Genomic DNA, 19,111 nt, shown 5'->3' with positions numbered 1-19,111 from the left:
CCTATGAGACACAAGGCTCTGCCTCAAAGCCACAGGAAGCAAGAGTACAACACAGATATGAAAAAATGTTTATTGTCAGGATAGGGCCGTTCCCATGGAGCCTATGAACAAGCCCCAAATTACATCCCCCAAGGATATCAATTCTCCTTCACAGGATAAAACATGCATGCTCTATGCATGAAAGACCAGGTCGTTGGTTTTCATCTTCTTGCCTCCTACTAGAAGCTTAGTTGCTGTCCTGTTTTCTTTATAACGTCTTTAGCATGTGCTGGCATATCTGTGTTTCTTTACAAAGTTTACCATTTCCCTCAATGTGACACTTTTATTAACTGGCTTGTACTAGAGGCAAGTCAGTTTGCTGGGGACAGAAAGATGTTAAAAAACACAGCAAATAGGAGACAAGCTACGTATGCAGCAATTGCGATCCAGAACCTGGGGTCTTTGAGCAGGGTCTTGTCAAAGCAGCTGAACACAGTGTAACCTATGGACATTCCAGCAAATCCGCCTGCAATGTGAGCAGCGAAGGACACCTTGGAGAAAGGGGGGAAATAGAAATGAATGGAGAAAATGATAATTGTGTATTTTAGCTGTGGCTCTTCTAGTCCCGTGCAAGTATCATTGTGGTCTTAAAGTCTTCGTCTCAAGGTGAAGACAGAGGAGACACAAACTCCTTTGTCCCCTGAAACAATGTGGTGTTGTAAAGTCCATAAGGCCTAAAATAAGTGGCCAGTCCTGATGGTGCCTGCCTTTAACCCAGCACTCCGAGGCAGGCAGAGCTCCGTGAGTCTTGAGTTCAAGACCAGCCTAGACTACAGAGTAAGTTCTAGGATAGCCAGGGCTATACAGAAAAACCCTGTGTCAAAACTAAACTAAGTCCTTTTCTTTTTTGTTTATGTAACTTATGTATGTTATGATGACGTACACATGTCACAAAGCACACATGCAGGACAGAGAATAGCTGTCTCTCCTTCCACCCACACATGGCTTCCGGGACCGAACACAGGCTTCCGGGCTTGCAGGGGAAGTAAGTGCTGGAAACCTGACCATCTCACTAAGTCTTTCTTTTCTTTTTCTAGCCTCTTTCCCTTCTCTTTTTCTCCCCCTTCTTTCCTTCCTTCCTTTCCCTCCCTCCCTCTTTCTTTCCTTCCTTCCTTCCTCCCTCTCTCTCTCTTTTTCTCTCTTTCTTTCTTTCCATTTTCCATTGAGATAAGGTTTTGCTATATAACCCTGGCTGAACTGGAACTCACAGAAAGTCTCCTGCTTCCATCTCCTCAGCGTTAGGATTATGGGTGTGTGCAACCAACCCTAATAAAACATGTCATCTACCCACCCTAAGCACACAAGACAGACCCATTGTTCCCACTGTTACTCTTATCCTCTTGATCAGCTTTGCATTTCGGATGCCTCTCTCTATAAAGTCAGCCAAGAGACCAGGATGGAAATGGCCAAGAGGTCTCTCTCGTAGTAAACCATTGAAATGAGATGCAGAATTAAATGGTATTAAATAACAATAAGAACGATCTATCACATTCAAAGACTAACCCCAGAAAAACCTGAAAATTACTTTTGTCAGCTTTTTAAATAGTATACTTAGATACAAAATTTTATTACTATATCCTCCCTCCCACCCCCAAACAGAGTTTCTCTGTGTAGCCCTGGCTGTCCTGGAACTTGCTCTGTAGACCAGGCTGGCCTCAAAGACACAAGTGCCTGCCCAGATCATCGCTTATTCTGATTCACTTTTTTTCTTTTAATTATCTTCCTTCCTTCCTTCCTTTCTTTCTTTCTTTCTTTCTTTCTTTCTTCCTTTCTTTCTTTTTAAGACAGAGCCTCATACATCTCCTTCTGCCCTAGAGCTAACGGTGCAGTTTTGTATGATCCTCATTCCTCACAGGTGCTGAGATGACAGGCATGCACCACGACATCCGGTTTTCCACTCCACCTTAAATCCTGTGGGCAGGCCGCCAGCATGGCAGACGACAGTGAGAGCCAAATGACAGTCTGAACTCTGATCTCCTCAGAACTTACTTCTTTCTATTGTTTGCTTTTGTTTTTGGTGGTACATATATGTGTGCATGTGCATATGTGTGTTTGGATGCCTGTGGGTACACATGAATACTCAAGTGCATGTGCATGTATGTATGTGGAGGCCAGAGGCTACCTGTTCTCTCCTCTCTCTCTCTCTCTCTGTCCATAAACTCTGTATGCAGATCAGGCCCCAGACTCACAAAAATCTCCCTGCCTCTGCCTCCCAGAGTGAGAATAAAAGCTCAGTGATTTGGTTGACTGGCTGGCCAACTTGCCCTGGGGATCCCAGGCTTCACTTATCAAGGGCTGGTACTATACAAGCTGGTCATCATCGACAGCCTGTTGGGAGTTTATCCACTGAGGCATCTCCCCAGATCTATCTTAGGAATTGTTTTTTTAACTTCCAAATGGAAATTTGAGCACTATAATTAGACTGGAGTTGTAATATCTATTTGATTGATATCTTCCTTCTTTTGTTTGCTTTTTGTGGTTATTATTGTTGCTGCTTGGAAACAGTCTCAGGTAGCCGGGGCTACCCTTGAACTTACTATGTAGCGAGGATGGCCCCAGATCTTCTTAGCTCAGCCTCCTGAATGCTGAAGTTACATGATGACTCTTTTTGATGGGAAAATAAGTTTTTCTTTTAGAAAAAATGGGGGAGGGGAGGCTGGAGAGACATCTCAGCCAATAAAAGTTCTTGCCTCAAAAGCCTGATAACCTAAGATTGAACCATGGGACCACATAAGAAAGCTGGATAGAGCAGAGAACTGGAGTGGGCATCTGCAATCCCAGAATTCCTATGGTGAGACTGGAGGCAGAGACAGGATGACAGGCAGGAACCTATTCCAAAGACGCTTTCTGGCCTCCACATACACAGTGTGAACTTATGTGTGTATGCACACACGGGAGCACACAAATAAATGCAAACACATACAGACAAGTACTGAAAGGAAGGGAGGGAAGAAAGAAAGTAAACTCACCGGAGACCCATTTTCAGGCACAAAGAATCTTCTGTAGAGAGCAAATCCCATGTCTGATGCAACTAGAAGAGAAGACACCCGGTGAAGCCTAGGGTCTCCACTGTGGGCAGAGCTTTGTTCCCCTTGACAGTGCCTTGCTTCAGGCTGCTGCTGTGCCAGGTGCTGGTCTCAGATTTCTCCTTCCATTAATTCCTTAATTCTTATAAGAGCTTAATGAAGTGGACATTATCAGTAACCCATTTATGGACATATCAAACAAGCGACATCATCACTCGTGGTAGACATAAAGCAAAGAGCCCAGATGGCCCTGTCTTATGGAGGTGACTGTCCTGGTGGAAGAGGGAGTGTGTACATTGCTAAGTTTGTTGGTTGATACCTGCAATCCCAGCACTCAAGAGGCAGAGGCAGGCAGATCTGTTAGTTTGTGGCCAACCTCATCCACATACCAAGTTCCAGGCCAGCCAGGGCCACAGGGTGAGACCCCTATTTCAAAAACTAATCAATCAAGCTAACAAACAAAAGACAACAGTGTCCATGTCATGCTGAGTACCACAGTGAAAATACAAAGAATTAGGGGTGTTAGGAATAGAGCATTCTTTAAAATTTTAATTAGTCTTCTCTCTCTCTCTCTCTCTCTCTCTCTCTCTCTCTCTCTCTCTCTCTCTCGTCTGGAACAGAAAACGTAAGTGACGCCATTGTAAGAGGCAAGACACACAGAGCACATCCAGAGCTTGTCCTGGCATGTCACTGAGGTGCCTCTACCAGAAGACAGCGCATCTCAAAACTAGACTATCTATCATCCCCTTCGATAAAGGCTAAAGATAAGACTGAGGGTGTAGGACTGGAGAGATGGCTCAGTGGTTAAGAGCACTGGCTGCTCTTCCAGAGGCCCTGAGTTCAATTCCCAGCAACCACACAGTGGCTCACAATCATCTGTAATGGGATCCGATGCCCTCTTCTGTGTCTGAAGATAGCTACAGTGCACTCACATAAAATAAATAATAAATACATCTTTAAAAAACCAACAAAAAGACTGAGGGTGTAAAGTGTTTAAAAAGTTCACTTACCTATCAGAATGATAATGAGTAGTCTGACGATTCCAAAGGCAGGAATCATTTCTCGAAAATTCTGGGAAAGAGAGAAGCAGAATAGAGACTGTAGCAATGGTGTCCAACACTTCTTCGTTTGTGTGTATGTGTGTGTGTGTGTGTGTGTGTGTGTTGGGGTTTGTTTATTTGTTTGTTTGTAGCCCTGGCTGTCCAGGAACTCACGCTATAGACCAGGATGGCCTCAAACTCACAGAGCTCTGCCTGCCTCAGCCTCCAGTGCTGGGATTAAAGGTGAGGGATTCCACACCCAGTTTACAGTAATGTTTATGTGTCAAATATTTGCAAGGTAAACCATAGATGCAACAGCCAACTTTTAAAATGCATCAGGGAAGGCCAGTGCTGCTATACTTTGGATCACAAAACGAAACATAGTGTTTACTTTTCAATGTAAATGACACAATTTCATTAGCCAGTAATTAAATACAAGTAATATAAAAATCAACATTTAACATGTCAATAAATGAGGAGATAACTCTGTAAAATACATCTAAGGCTTTCTAGTTAATATCCCTTTACTACTTCAGCCTCGTTCCCAATAGTAGTTAAGAAAGATTTAACTGACATCTGAGCATTTCTTTCATTTTTTTACAATAACTAGAAGTGACAGGAATAGACTATTATGTTTTAATTACTTTTTCAAAATTGTAGTGTGCCTGTATGTGTATGTGTATGTGTGTGTATGTGTGCATTGTGTGTATGTGTGTGTGTATGTGTGTGTATGTGTGTGTGTATGTGCATGTGTGTATATGAGTGTGTGTATGTGTGTGTATGTATGTGTGTATGTGCATGTGTGTGTGTGTATGTGTATATGTGTGTGTGTATGTATGTGTGTATGTGTGTATGTGTATGTGTGTGTATGTATGTGTGTGTATGTGTGTGTATGTATGTTTGTATGTGTGTGTATGTGTGTGTGTGTGTACATGCCTTGTATGTGGAGACCATGTGAAAGGTTCTCTCCTTCCACCATGTGGGTCCAGGAGATTGAACTCAAGTGTTTGCAGTTAGTGGCAAGAACCTTTACCTTTGAGTCATCTCACTGGCTTCAGGGTGTTATTTTTTACCAGACCTTAGTTCCCTGGGAAGAAAGTTTATTGTTTGAAAGGGGAGAAAGAAGTGCCTCAATAAATCAGAATACAGAGTGACTGAGCAGAATCCTGGTGACATCGTGGCACAAAGAGGCTGTGACAGCTGGATGGAGGATTTTCTTTTTCTAGTGGCCAAAAAATTTTAATTCATAAGAACGCAGTAAATGTTGACAAATCAGAAAACAAGAGCAAAAGAAATTCAGGAGCTGGAGAGATGGTTCCCGAGGATCTGGGTTTGAGTCTAACACCTGCACAATGGCTCACGCCATCTGTAACTCCAGTTCCAGGGGATTCGACACCCTCCCCCCATTTTTGACTGCCACAGACTCCAGGTATGCACAGGATGCACATATGCACATGCAGGAAATACTCACATAATATGAAATAAACAAATGTTTTTTAAGTCCAGATATGGGATATGGTGGTGTATGCTTGTAATTTTGGCAGGTACGAGGGCAAAGATCTGAATCTAGATGAGGATAAAGTCAAGAACATCTTCTGCTATTTATCAGGTCCTGAGCTAGCCTGGGCTACACGAGAGACCCTGTCTTTAAAAATGTCCATCCCCCAAATTCTTACCACTATAACATTCATAAAATAGCCTCCCATCAGTGCATAGACTCCTCCTGAAGCACCCACAAGAGACTTAAGGGGGTCAAAAATGGAGCTGGCCAGGGAACCTGGAAACATAAAATACAAAGGATCAGACAGAACTGTAAGAATTATGGATGAAGTAGGATTAAAAAATAACACATCTAAAGCAAACATATGGGAAGTTTTGATGATTTTTATATTAGCAAGCAACAACTCCACCTTGCCCTTGTGTGCTGTGTAGATTTGGGCGTGCAGGTTAACTGCTTCAATATTCCTGAAACATTAAGCATTTATTAGAAATGCAATAAAAGTCAAGCAGAAGTGGTGCATGCCTTTAATCCCAGAAGCATGCCTTTAATCAGGAAGCAGAAGCAAATGGATCCCTGTGAGTTCAAGGGCAGCCTGGTCTACAGAGCTAGTTAGTTCTAGGACAGCCAAGACTAAACAGAGAAACCCTGTCTCAAAAAGAAGAAGAAGAAGAAGAAGAAGAAGAAGAAGAAGAAGAAGAAGAAGAAGAAGAAGAAGAAGAAGAAGAAGAAGAAGAAGAAGAAGAAGAAGGAAGAAGAAGAAGAAGAAGAAGAAGAAGAAGAAGAAGAAGAAGAAGAAGAAGAAGAAGAAGAAGAAAAGAGGAAGAGGAAGAGGAAGAGGAAGAAGAAAAGGAGGAGGAGGAAGAAAAGGAGGAGGGAGAGGAGGAGGGAGAAGAAGAAAGGCAGTAAAACAGAGACATAAGCTCACACCCTGGAGCCAGAATTGCTAAGAGTGACTTTTGGATATTATTTAACCTCCCCTGTCTGTAACATGGAAATATTAACTAAGCATTTCCAAATACACTGTGAGAGGAATAAATACACATATCATACAAAAGTACTGTGTGTGTGATGGGTTTTGTAGCTTTGCCAGCTATTACCTCACCTTCTAGTGGGGTGGTTCAGCTGGTAAAAGAGCCTGCTTCCTACCCCATAACCTGAGTTTGATCCCTGGGACCCACATGGTGGAAGGAGAGAGCCAAGCTGTCCTCTGACCTGCACAAGGGTCTACACACATACATACCCATGTATACAAAAGTAAGTAAAGGTGATAAATCATACTCAGTAAAACAGATGTTTTTATCTCCCATAATTCTAGAAAAGAGCTGTACCCACTGAACTATCTCATGGCACTTTCCTACTTGCTGTATGAGGGAAGCACTACTTTAGTGCTAAATGAGCAAAGACGTCAGGAGAGGACTGGCCTCTATGAGACTCAGTGGGAGAAAGCAAATTGGTGAGTGTTCGGGGTTCAATCTCCAGCAAAGGAAGGAAGGTTACGAGGGATCGAGGGAGTGAGGGAGGAAGGAAGGGAGGATGGGTAGGAAGTAGGGAGAAAGGGAGGAAGAGGGGGAGAGAGAACCATGTTTCTAGCCACTGTGGCTGGTACTGCAGCTATGCACATACAATAATTAGAAACACATACAAATAATTAGAAACAAAATAAATCTTTTAAACTTTTAACAAATATAATCTAATAGTCTATAAGAATCATAATATATCATGACCAAGTGTTGTTCCGAAAGCAAGCTTGGTTTAACACTGGAAAGTCAGACAATGTCATTCTCTACATCACAAATCAAAATAGAGAAATTATACAGAGAGACAAAACAAATTAATAGGGAGAAATGGATGGGGGGGGGCAAGCTGCAGGCATAGCTCAGCTGGACAGTCTTGTCCAGCATGCTTGTAAGTAGTGGCTCAGTCCCCACTAATCCAAAACCAAGAAGGGAAAGAAAGACAGGGAGGGAATATCTGCTTGTCTTATCTAGTTACCCTCAATAAAGTGAACCAAGGGGGCTGGAGAGATGGCTCAGTGGTTAGGAGCACTGGCTGCTCTTCCAGAGGTCCTGAGTTCAATTCCCAGCAACCACATGGTGGCTCACAACCATCTGTAATGAGATCTGATGCCCTCTTCTGGTGTGTCTGGAGAAAGCGACAGTGTTCTTCTATATAACAAATAAATCTTTAAAAAAAGGTACCAAAAGTGTAAGTGAGCAGGCGATTTAAACAAACCTTTAGTATAAACAATGCTATGGCAGGAAAAACGTCGTTGTCAGGAATGCAGATTTAGCCCACTGAGTCATCACTAGGCACCTAATAGATAGGGTACTCCAAGGAAGACGGGCCATACTAAACTACGAGTCTATCAACGAGCAGAGGACATAAAATGCTCAGCTTTACTGTCATATGCCCTACAAAATGTAGATCCCAGGGCCATGTCTCCAGGGTGTCGGGGTCAGTAGATCTTGTGGAATTGGAGAAGCTTTAGGTATACTGAGCTCTCCAGGTGACTCTGAGCACCAGTTAGCTTTGGGGTGCTGATCTGGAGGCCAACCAACATCTTGGTCTTTAATATGCTCCTGTGAATTTACCAGAAAAAAAAAAAATCTAATGGTCAGATCTGGTCTGGCTCCAACACCCTGCCTGAGCAGTTTCCTCTGGTGCTGACAACACCTCACAGGCAGCCAGAGTAAGGACGGTAGCACAACATTGTCTATGAGAAGTAAAGAGAAAAGGCAAACCAGGGAAGGCAACTCTGCTAGGTAGGCAACGGTTGCAGCTTTCTTGGTGTATTGGCTTTCTCTTGACCATTGTGAGTTTCTAGAAACTAGTCTGTTTACGGAAGATGATCCTAACAGCAGTGGGAAGCATCAACCTGAATAGTAAGAGAAACCTGACAAAAAACTATGGCCGAAATCACCAGAGGATGTGAACCAACTGTTCACATTCTCCCGCAAGACTTCTGCTCTGGTGCTGGACAGAGCTGAGGCCACACATTGACATTTAGCCATGCGCAGAGGGGTAATGAGTAATAGATGCAGGAGGCATGCAAGTCCACACCTCTGCATTCAAGAACTGGACAAAAGGATGCTTGAAGAAACAGAGAAGAAGGAGAAACGGGATTCCAGACAGTAGATGAGTGTCTGGTAAGCCTTGTCACTAAGCCCTTTCAAGACTGCCTCCTGCCATCCACACTGCTGCCACTGTACCCTATGAACCAGGCCCTCCAGGAATTCTCTCAGACAGCAGCTGACAAGTACCTCCCTCACCTCCCATCAGCTAGAAGGAAGGGAGGGAGGGAGGGAGGGAGGGAGAGAGGGAGGGAGGGAAGAAGAACTAGAAGAAAAGAAGAGAAGGAGGAGAGGGAAGGAGGAGGAGGAAGAGGAGAGAACATAATCGAGTTGAATTGTAATACTTAAGCCACATATGTATAAACATCCAGTTCCCAGAAACAATATTTGAAATTTGTTGAATCAAACAATATTTGAATTGTTGAAATCAGGAGATCTTATTTGAAAATAGGGATACACAGTAAAGGAAAAAGTCAGCATCAGATGTGGTGGCTAGTGCTGAATAAGTTTATTCTGAGAAGAGGGAGCCTTAATTAAGAAAAGACTTCCATGGGCTGGCTCAGTGGAACTGAGGAACTGCTCTTCCAGAGGTCCTGAGTTCAATTCCCAGCAACCACATGGTGGCTCACAACTATCTGTATTGGGATCTGATGCCCTCTCCTGGTGTGTCTGAAGACAGCGACAGTTTATGTATATATAATAAATAAATAAATCTTTTTTAAAAAAGGCTTCCATAAGTTTGTGCTGTAGGTAACCATGTAGGGCATTCCTTTGGTGAATAATGTAGGAGTGCCCGGCTCATTGTGGGTAGTACCATCCTTGGGCCTGTAGTTTTGGATTCTATAAGGAAGCAGGCTGAGAAAGCCTGGATGAGCAGGGAGTGAGCCACATGCTTCATAGCCCCTGCATCGGCTCCTGCCTCCAGGTTCTTTGAGTTCCTGTCCTACTTCCTTTGGTGATGAACAGTGATATGGAAGTGTAAGCTGAACAAACCCTTTCCTCCTCAACTTGCTTTTTGTTCATGGTGTCTCGTCAAAGCATGCCTGTATTCCCAGCACTTGGGAGGCTGAGATAGGAGGATTTCATATTTGAGGCCAGCCTGGGCTACATTAGAGAGTTCCTGGACAGACTAGGAATGTAGTTCAAGAGAGTGTTAGCATAGTATCCAGGAAGCTGCTGGATCCCCAACACCACACAAACCTATAATCCCATCACTTGGGAAGTCGAGGGAGGAAGATCAGGAATCCAAGAGCATCCTTGCCTGCTAAAGGACAACCTGGGCTACAAAGGGCCTTCTCTCAAAAAAATCAATAGGAGGAAGGTAAAACAATTGCAGATATCCTTAAAAGATTGAACAGCTAGACGTGACCGTAACACGGGACTCTGCTCAGCAGGGGAAAAACAACTGTGCATTCCAGAAATGACACAAATAAAAGATGTGAGAGCAGCTTAGCGCTTGTCAGTGGTAACGGAGGCAGAGAGGTGGGAAGGCAGAGGCTGGCCCATGAAAAGGCAGTGAGAGCTCTTTGGGGTGTTGTGTGGGTATTTACTGTCTTGACTGCATGGCCCTGAACATCTTGGCTATGCTGCTGTGTTACAGTGTACAGGATGGAAACACTGGCAGCAAATGTCCAAGGTACTTGGGGTCTTGAGGTATTTCCTATAACTCATATAAATCGATAGGTTTCTCAAAATTAAGGTGTTTGTTTGTTTGTTTGTTGAGACATCTATATAGCTCTGGCTGTCCTGGAACTTGCTATTTAGATCAGACTAGCTTTGAACTCACAGAGATTCACCTGTCTCTCCCTCCCAAGTGCTGGGATTAAAATTGTTCACCACACCCAGCAAAATGTCTTTCTTTGCAAATCTGGCCGTGCTCCTTTCCAGAATCATTAATGTAGCATATGAGAGACTTCAAGGTCCAAACAGCAAGCTGTCTGTAGTTTCCAGCCATGCAGCTTCTCCGGGAATGGGAGAAATTTGAGGACAGCCACTGTGACTCATCTCTGTGTGGCCATGCTATCTCTAATATCTAATCTCTACTTACATTATCTCTAACACCCCACTCGCTGGCATGTTATAGACATGTACCTAATATGTTACAGTGCAGTAAATACCTACTTCAGTTTTAAAAAAATAAAAAGTCCATCATCAACATCTATGACCTTTGGTTTCCATCCTTAGAGCCCAGAAGTGTTTGTTCCGTTACACTAACCTGCAAGCACGCCTGCCAGGTACACCAGCCCCACTCGGAGGCCTTTGTGGACCATTTCCAAGGGAATACCCAGGACGAGCTGCATAAAAAGATTCCCCACGATGTGCTGGACTCTGCAGAGACAAACACCGGTCAAAATCCAAGCAGCAAGCAGTTGTCATGGGAGACTTGCATGTTAGGACTTTCTAGTTAGGAACTTGCTAAAATTTTATTGGGGGGGGGTATGCCCCTATGTTAGCCAGAAGAGGGCTCCAGATCCTGGACACTGTGAGTCTTAGGATCAAAGCTGCAGTACTCAAGATTTAGCAGCAAGCACTCTTAACCATGGAGCCATCTCTCCAGCTCTTATGTTCTAGTTTTTCAAAGGAGGCGACTCTCTTATCTGTTTTGCTGTATTTTGGGTTTTTTTTTTTTTCTTATCTGTTTTTATTGTTGTTCTTTTTGGTTTGTTGTTGTTGTTGCTTTCAAGGGTAGGGGGTTCAAGACAGGGTAATAGCCCTAGCTATCCTGGACATGTTTTGTAGATCAGGGTGGTCTTGAACTCACAGAGATCCACTTGCCTCCACCTCCTGAGTGCTGGGATTACAGGCATGTGCCACCATTCCCGGATCTCTTATCTGTTTTTAAATAAAGTCTTACATGAAGCTTTAATAATTAAAGCAAATAAAAGTCTTTTAGGAATATAAATGTGAGGCTGGAGAGATGGCTCAGTGGTTAAGAGCATTGACTGCTCTTCCAGAGGTCCTGAGTTCAATTCCCAGCAACCACATGGTGGTTCACAACCATCTGTAATGGGATCTGATGCCCTCTTCTGATGTGTCTGAAGACAGTGACAGTGTCCTCACATACATAAAATAAATAAATAAATAATTTTTTTTAAAAAAAGAATGAAGTCAGGTTGATGCACAACCTTAATCCCATCTTCTGGGAAGCAGAGGCAGATGGATTTCTGTAAGTTTGAAGCCAGTCCAGTCTACATACTTTGTTCCAGGACATCCAAGCTACACAGTGAGACCCTGTCTCAAAAAAAAAAAAAAAAAAAAAAAAAAAAAAAAAACATTTAAAATAATAGTAATGAAAAGAACTTGAGGGCTGGGGCTGAAGACCAGAGGGTAGGTGTCACAATTGATTGCATAGTATATATGATGCTCTGGGTTCTGTCCTCAGCACTAAGTCTTTGTACCCTGCCCTGTATGTCTAACTAGCCACTGACCAAAAATGTGATGTAACCAGGATGGGGTGAGTCACATAGGTGAAGCTCAACTCACCTGATACCACAGGACCCCCTCCCAAAGAAATGAGATAGCCACAAGTTATTTACTGACCACCATGGATGTGGGGGACCATAGATGCTGACTGTTTTCTCTTGAGACACATAATCTATGCTGTCACTGAACTCCTGACCCTCCTGTCTCTATCTCCCACACACTGAGACTGCAGGTATATACCAACAGTTGGTGCTGAGCAAGGTCTGGAAGCTCTCACATTTTGGAAATTGTAAATAAAACCGGAAGGTGGTAACCCAGCACTCAGGAGGCAAAGGGAGTTGGATCTATGTGAGTTCAAGGCTAGCTTGGTCTACAGAATGGGTTCCAAGATAGCCTGGGCTACACAGAGAAACCCATTCTGTGTGTGTGTGTGTGTGAGAGAGAGAGAGAGAGAGAGAGAGAGAGAGAGAGAAGGAGGAGGAAAGAAAACTGAAAGGACAAACATAGCCTCTCCTGTTACCTATCTTTCCTACTTTGCTCCCTTCCTTTGTTTGTCAGTGCCTGTGTGTGTGTGTGTGTGTGTGTGTGTGTGTGTGTGTGTCTTGTGTGTGCAGATGTTGTCTAGTTGCACCAGGATCTCCTCTGTCATTCTCTCTGTACCTTATTCTTTTGAGGCAGGGTCCCTCCTGAACCTTGGCGTGTGTTGTTGAAGTAGACTGGCAGCTAGCAGGCACAGCGATCTTCCTGTCTCTGCTGTGCAGGCACTGCAGAGGCATGAAACCATGCCAGGGGGTGGGTACTCTTCACCCCAACCCCATGCCTTCTCCCCAGCTCCACCTATACTGTCTCTCTATACTGTGTGTTTGGGGAAGGCAGTCTGGTGATTCAGTTCGACTCCTAAATGGAGCACTGGACAACATCCAATAAGTAGGGTGATCTACTCTTGTTTGGTAGTGGTTGTCTCATCTCATTAATATCCCTACATCAGTACCAGAATTAGACAGTCACGCAGAGCACAGCACCTCTAGCTTCCAAGGGGACCATTGCACACGTGGTACACACACAAATAAATGTTCCAAACAGATAACTGGGGATTTGGCCTTCTTCCTTCACTCCCCTGTTCCGACAGGCTTTCACCGTGTAGCCATGGCTGACCTGGAATTCTGTGTGAATCAGCCTAGCCTTCAATTCAGAGATCCTCCAGACTGCTTCTCTGGTGCTGGGATTCAAGGAGTGCCCCACTTCTCTCTCCTGTGAGATTTAAAATTTAAAATCTTCTTATATTTTTGTGCATGTGTATGCGAGTGTGCACGTGTGTGTGTGTGTGTGTGTGTGTATGTGTGTGTGTGTGTGTGTGCATGTGTAAATGAAAGAAGACAACTTGCAGGATTCAGTTTTCTCCTTCCACGGTGAGTTCTGGGGATCGAACTCAGGCTGTTGGGTTTGGCAGGCATCTTTACTCTCTGAGTCATCTCTCACACACACCCTGGTTTTGTTTGTGTTTTAAGACAGAGTCTGGCTATGTGGCAGGCTGGCCTGAAATTCTATATGTAGGTCATGTTGGCCTTAAACTTGCCATGATCTTCTCGCTCTGGCTCTCTGGTGCAGAATGTCAGGCATGCACCACCCTGCCCGGCCTAACAATTACTTATGCTCTCTCCTGACAGCATTGACTGGGCTGTCCTTGCTTACCCAGCATGGACCAGCATGTATGAGATAAACCTCCAGGCTTCCTCCCTCTTCTCGGGGCAGTACGTCAAGGGACTTTCCAAGATCCCAGTGTCCAGGGTGATCCATTGCTTCTGAGGCTTCCACACCGCATAATAAACAAACACAGCCAGCTGTCAGGGAGGAGCGATCGTGCGTGTTAACCAAGCTCTCTCAGGAGCAGGGCCCCATTAAAACCCATGAGCAGTAATTGTGTCTGAGTGGTTAGCTCTTTGTGGGCTCAGATGTTGAAATTGGATCTTTCCACCAGGCCCCACCATGGTCATATGTTCTCATGATGAGCAGGTGTTAGATCAGATTGTAATGATGACTTTCTGAGTCCCCTTCTCCTGGCTTCTCTGACACTCTATCTACCACAGTGTTCTCTAGTGCCCTCCCTGATTACATAGCCCATCTCCCTTGCCTTCCTTTATCTTCACAGACCAGAAGCCTGGCAGACGGCCTTAATAAAATAATGAACAAGACCAGTGTCCCAGTGACGTCATGTGACATCCTTTACCTCCTGTGATGGGAATGATGTCATGTGACATCCTTTACCTCCTGGTGTGATGGGAAAGCACTTTACCTGTGCCTTTCTTCCTCGATGCTCCCAACTCTAGTCTAGGCATGAAAAAAACCTCAGACAACCCCAGATGAGGACCCTCTATAAGGTACCTGGCCAATCTACTTCCTCTTTATCAGGGTCTTGATAGACCACTAAGAAGCTGTCATGAATCATGGGAGCCCGAGGAGGCAGGACAAACTAATGCAGTGTGAAACCCTGTATTGGAAGGACCGGAGGATGAGAAAGAGGACATTAGTGAGAAACCAGATCAAATCTAAGTCTGGAGTTTAGTTAACAGTGCAACTTCAGCCTACTGGGTACAAAATATGAAATCCAAAGGCTTCGAAGTTTCCAGTTTTTGAGCACCAACATGACACTTCAAAAGATTTCAGAAATCTGATCTTCCACAGGGCCCAGGATTGATTCCCAGCACCCATATGGTGGCTCACAACCATCTCTAACTCTAGTGACAAGGAATCTAATGCCGTCTTCCGGCCTCTGAGGGCGTGAGGCAACATGTAATGCACAATTATACATATATTTTGTGTGTGCCAGTGTGCATGTGTGTGCACACACATGTGGAGGGTCACCCTTAGGTGTCCTTCTTCAGATGCCACACATTTTGCTTTTGGAGACAGTTTCTCATTGACCTGAAGCTCAAATGGTAGGCTAGGCCAGCTGGGAATCCATGCTTTGGTCTCCACCTCCCTAGTGCTAGGATTCAAGCACATATCACCAGTCCTGACTCCTTTACGTGGGCTCTGAGGATCAAATCCGTGTCCACATGCCTGCATGGGAAGTGCTTTACTGACTGAACTATCTCCTTAGACCCAGTGTTTTAGATTTGGGAGCACTGAAGTCTATACAAATATTCCAAAATTGGAACTGGAAATACGGCTAAGCCATTAAAGGCACATGCACGAAACTGCAAAGGGACTGAGTTCAGTTCCTGGCATCTACATCATACAGCTTACAACTGCTTAACTCCAGCTCCGGGGAATCCAGCGCCCTCTTCTGGCACCCTCGGGTACTTGCACTCACATGCACAACCCTCCCCCTTCCCACACACATATACACATAATTAAAAAACAACTCGGAAATATTCTGAAACACGGATGCTGAAGAGATGATTCAGTGAATAAAAGCATACACTGCTCTTCCAAAGGACCAGAGTTTAGTACACATATCAGGTAGCTCACAACCATTTGGAACTCCAGCTCCAGGAGGGATCCAGTAACTCTGGCTTCTGCAGGCACCTGCACTTACACACAATTAAATAATAAATATAAAAAAAAAGAAAAAAAAGAAATATTCAGAAACAGGAACCCCTTCTGATGTGAGCATTTCTGTTAAGGGCTACTCAGCCAATGATAAACCAATATCAGTGTTTTCAACCTAACTAAGGTACTTTGGAGCTAAGTAATATTAACAATGGGAGAATTGGGGACTTCATTCTATTTTTTGCATCCTTTCCTTCTTTCTTTTTCAGGCTGGCCTTGAACTTGCTATGCAGCGGAGTGGCCTTTCATGAACTTCTCCTGTCTCCAGTTTTCACATGCTGAGATTACAGGTGTGTCCCACCGTACCTGGTTTTACAAAACCTTGGAGAGTGAGCATGCTGAGCAAGCCCTCTATCAACAAGTAGTCCTCCTGTGTGCCGCACCTACTATGGCACCTGCAGGACCTCCCTGTGGGGAGCTGTGTTTTCAGAGCTGTGCTGTTTGGTTCTTAAACGTGTGAGCATCTCCCATTATTCTCCAGTGTCCCTCGCACCCTTACATATACTCAGAATGGTATGTCCAGATATGCCATTATCCAGGCAATCAGATGTATAGAGACTCCAGATACAAAGCCTGGTGTTTCCCAGTCTTGCCATAGAACCCCATAAAAAAAAAGTGAGAGCTCTGTGTTTTAAACCCAATCAGACTTGACAAAAGAATCTTCTGTAGTTGCTTGCACATTTGCCATGAAAGTTTTGGTTCCTGCTGCAGTTGATTTTATGTTCAATTTGGCAAGGTTCAGATAGACTTGAGTATATCTTCAACCATTATTCTAGATGTTTCTATGATTTTTTTTTCTTTTTGTGTATTGTCTATTAACTACATAAGTAAGTTAGTTAGTTGGTTATTTGCTAGTTAGCAAATTACTTAATTATTCCATCTCACTATATAGCCTAGGCTAGCCTCAGATCTGCTATGTAACCGTGGCTCCCTTACACTCAAGATCCTCCTGCTTTAGTTTCCAAACTCTGAGATTACAAACTCTGAGCCATGCCACCATGCTCATCTGAGATCATTTTTTGAGATGAGGATGATACTTAATTTGGTACCCCTTTCTCTCCATCTCGTGGCTCGTTCCACCCAATCAGATGAAAGACTCAATAGAAAAACACAGCATTTAACAAAGAAAATAATTATACCAGTAAGCGCCCTTAAACGAAATACAAGGTGGGTGGGGTCTCCAGCCTACCAGCCTGCCCTGCAGATTGTGTATTTGAAACCTCCCTTCCAGCCTATTGATTCTATTTGCTGGGGAGCCCCGATTACTGCAATCCCTGATACCAAAGCTGGGTGTTAGTGAGCATTAAGAGGATTGTTCTAGGGACATCCTAATGCCTCTGAAGTCCTTCCCTAAAGGCAGCAATCTCTCCTAGGACAGCAGTCTAAAAGAAAAATCTTTGTATCACAGAGCACAAAAGGGCCTAGCCCTTACCAGTCAGAGACTCACCCTTAGGTGACTCATCACACCTCCCTGAGCTTTGCCCTCCTTCTGGAAACCAAGAAAGCTAAGCAGGTCATAGTCTGAGAATATACCCCACCCACCCAAAGTAGACACCCACAGCAGATGCCACAATCTCCCTCTGAAAGCTCAGGCAGCTGGTGACTGTTCTAAATATATACCCCAGACTGACCTGACCAACCAGTCTATTTTGTTTCATGAGATAAAGCCAATTTGCAAGCTAAACATGGTGGTGCTTGCCTAGAATCCCAACACCCAGGTGACTATAACAAAAGAATGAGAGTGAGTCTGTGACCAACCTGAACTACACAGTGAGTTAGAGGCCAGCCTGGGCTACATAGTGAGTTAGAGGCCAGCCTGGGCTACAATGCCAAACTCCATCTCAAAAAAATTAAAATAAGCCTTCTTTCTATTCCCCCTTCATCTCCATTGCCCCTTTTGCCCCCCCACAATAAACCTCTCAGTCACGTGGAACTACAAAAATAAAATAAAATGAAATAAAATGCAATAAAAATAAAAAGGCTAATTTGCAGGCCAAAAGTTGCCTATTTTCTAAAGACCGCTCCAGCTAAAATGAAATGAAGCGGACAAATCAGCTCTGGGGGCTGTGAGTGGGCGGAGACATCATGCGTGCTACCCTGTGTGCTACCCTCTCCCTCTGTGCTCTTCCCTTTTTCTCTAGGTAGGTTTTGTCGCTGACTTAGTAGCCTCCAGTCTGAAGTGACATGAGGCCCTCAGCAGGGGTTTACCTCAGCCAGGCTAATGAGGATGATGAACAGGGGCGGCGGGAGGCAGTTGGCTCTCTCCAAGTATGTTCTTCGGACTGGCTCAGGAAGCATCCACTTGGAGACAATCCTGTGGACCTTTCTGCTCCTGGGGAAGTCATTCCCTTCCCCATCCCCTCTCATTTTCTCCTCTTCCAGTTCTTCCTTTCCCTCTCTCTCCATATTCAGATTCACACTCTCCAACTCCATTTCGTGAGCAGCAGCCATTGTCCTGGTCCTCCCTCCGCCTAAAACAGATATAAATGTGAATGGGGAGGTGCGAGGTGGGGTGGGGGGACGACGACAGGGTGAGCCTTTGGTCTGCAGGCTGTGGGTCTTTCCTGGGCTCTTTGGAAAACTTTGTTTTCCTGGTCTTTCCCGTTTATAGCTAGGAGCAGCTAAAGATCATCAAAATGGCCTAAACCCCACTCCCAAAGTGGCCCCAAATCAGATTTTCACCATAATGAGTCTCTCTCTCTCTCTCTCTCTCTCTCTCTCTCTCTCTCTCTCTCTCTCTCTCTCTCCCTTTCCCTCCCTGTCATCTCCCTCCTTCCCTCCCTTCCTCTCTCTCTGCCATCTCTTTCTCCCTAGCAGCCTAGTCAGTAAAGAAACTTGCTACCAAATCTGGCAACCTGAGTTTGAACCCTGGGACCCACACTGTATTATTATTGTAGCAGAACAGAAACAAATCCTACAAATTATCCTGACTTCCACACGTTCCCTGTAGTACACACCCACACAAAAAATAGAAGTAATTAAAAAAAATGTTTTTAAAGCAGGGAGTCTAATGCTCACAGACCTTAGGAGTGTAGTAAACTCTGTGTGTTCTTTTCTTCATAAAGTCAACAATAAGAAGCCCTGAGCCAGTTAGATAATTCAGTAGGTAAAGGGGTCTGCTGCTGGACATTCTGAGTTCCATCCTCTAGACCCACGTCGTAGAAGCAGAGAACTGACTCTTGAGAGGTGTCTTCTGACTTCCACCCAACACACAGAAAATAAAATGTTTTCAATGGAATTTACACTGAACAAATCAGCTGAACGTGTTGGTGAGCGCCTGAAACTCCATCAAGAGGCCAAGGACACCCTCAGCAGTATGGTGAGGTCCAAGCAATCCTGGGCTGCAAGAGACCTTATCCACACAAGTAAGTAATAGAGCAGATGATTGAATACATTCATTTTAAATAAAAATGCATATTCATGAAGTCAGATGACCAAGAAGAAAACACAGTTTGGGGA

At 44.3% G+C, this 19,111-nt stretch overlaps 1 protein-coding gene across 1 annotated transcript; it reads right to left on the bottom strand.

Moving 5' to 3' along the window:
- Window positions 1-350: 350 nt before the first annotated feature.
- Window positions 351-18,103, bottom strand: RHBDL2 (rhomboid like 2; the record flags this gene model as incomplete). The annotated part of the gene is made up of 7 exons (XM_080921198.1): window positions 351-530; window positions 3,009-3,070; window positions 4,076-4,136; window positions 5,782-5,882; window positions 10,893-11,005; window positions 13,793-13,941; window positions 17,861-18,103. 7 exons carry the CDS (start codon window positions 18,101-18,103, stop codon window positions 351-353), a joined length of 909 nt encoding a protein of 302 aa, XP_080777324.1.
- Between the last annotated feature and the right edge of the window lie 1,008 nt (window positions 18,104-19,111).

This window comes from Micromys minutus (genome assembly GCF_963924665.1).
Source record: "Micromys minutus genome assembly, chromosome: 9".
Classification (NCBI taxonomy): Eukaryota; Metazoa; Chordata; class Mammalia; order Rodentia; family Muridae; genus Micromys; species Micromys minutus.
The sequence above is the reverse complement of the archived record's forward strand: the minus strand, read 5'-3'. Positions and strand labels throughout refer to the sequence as shown.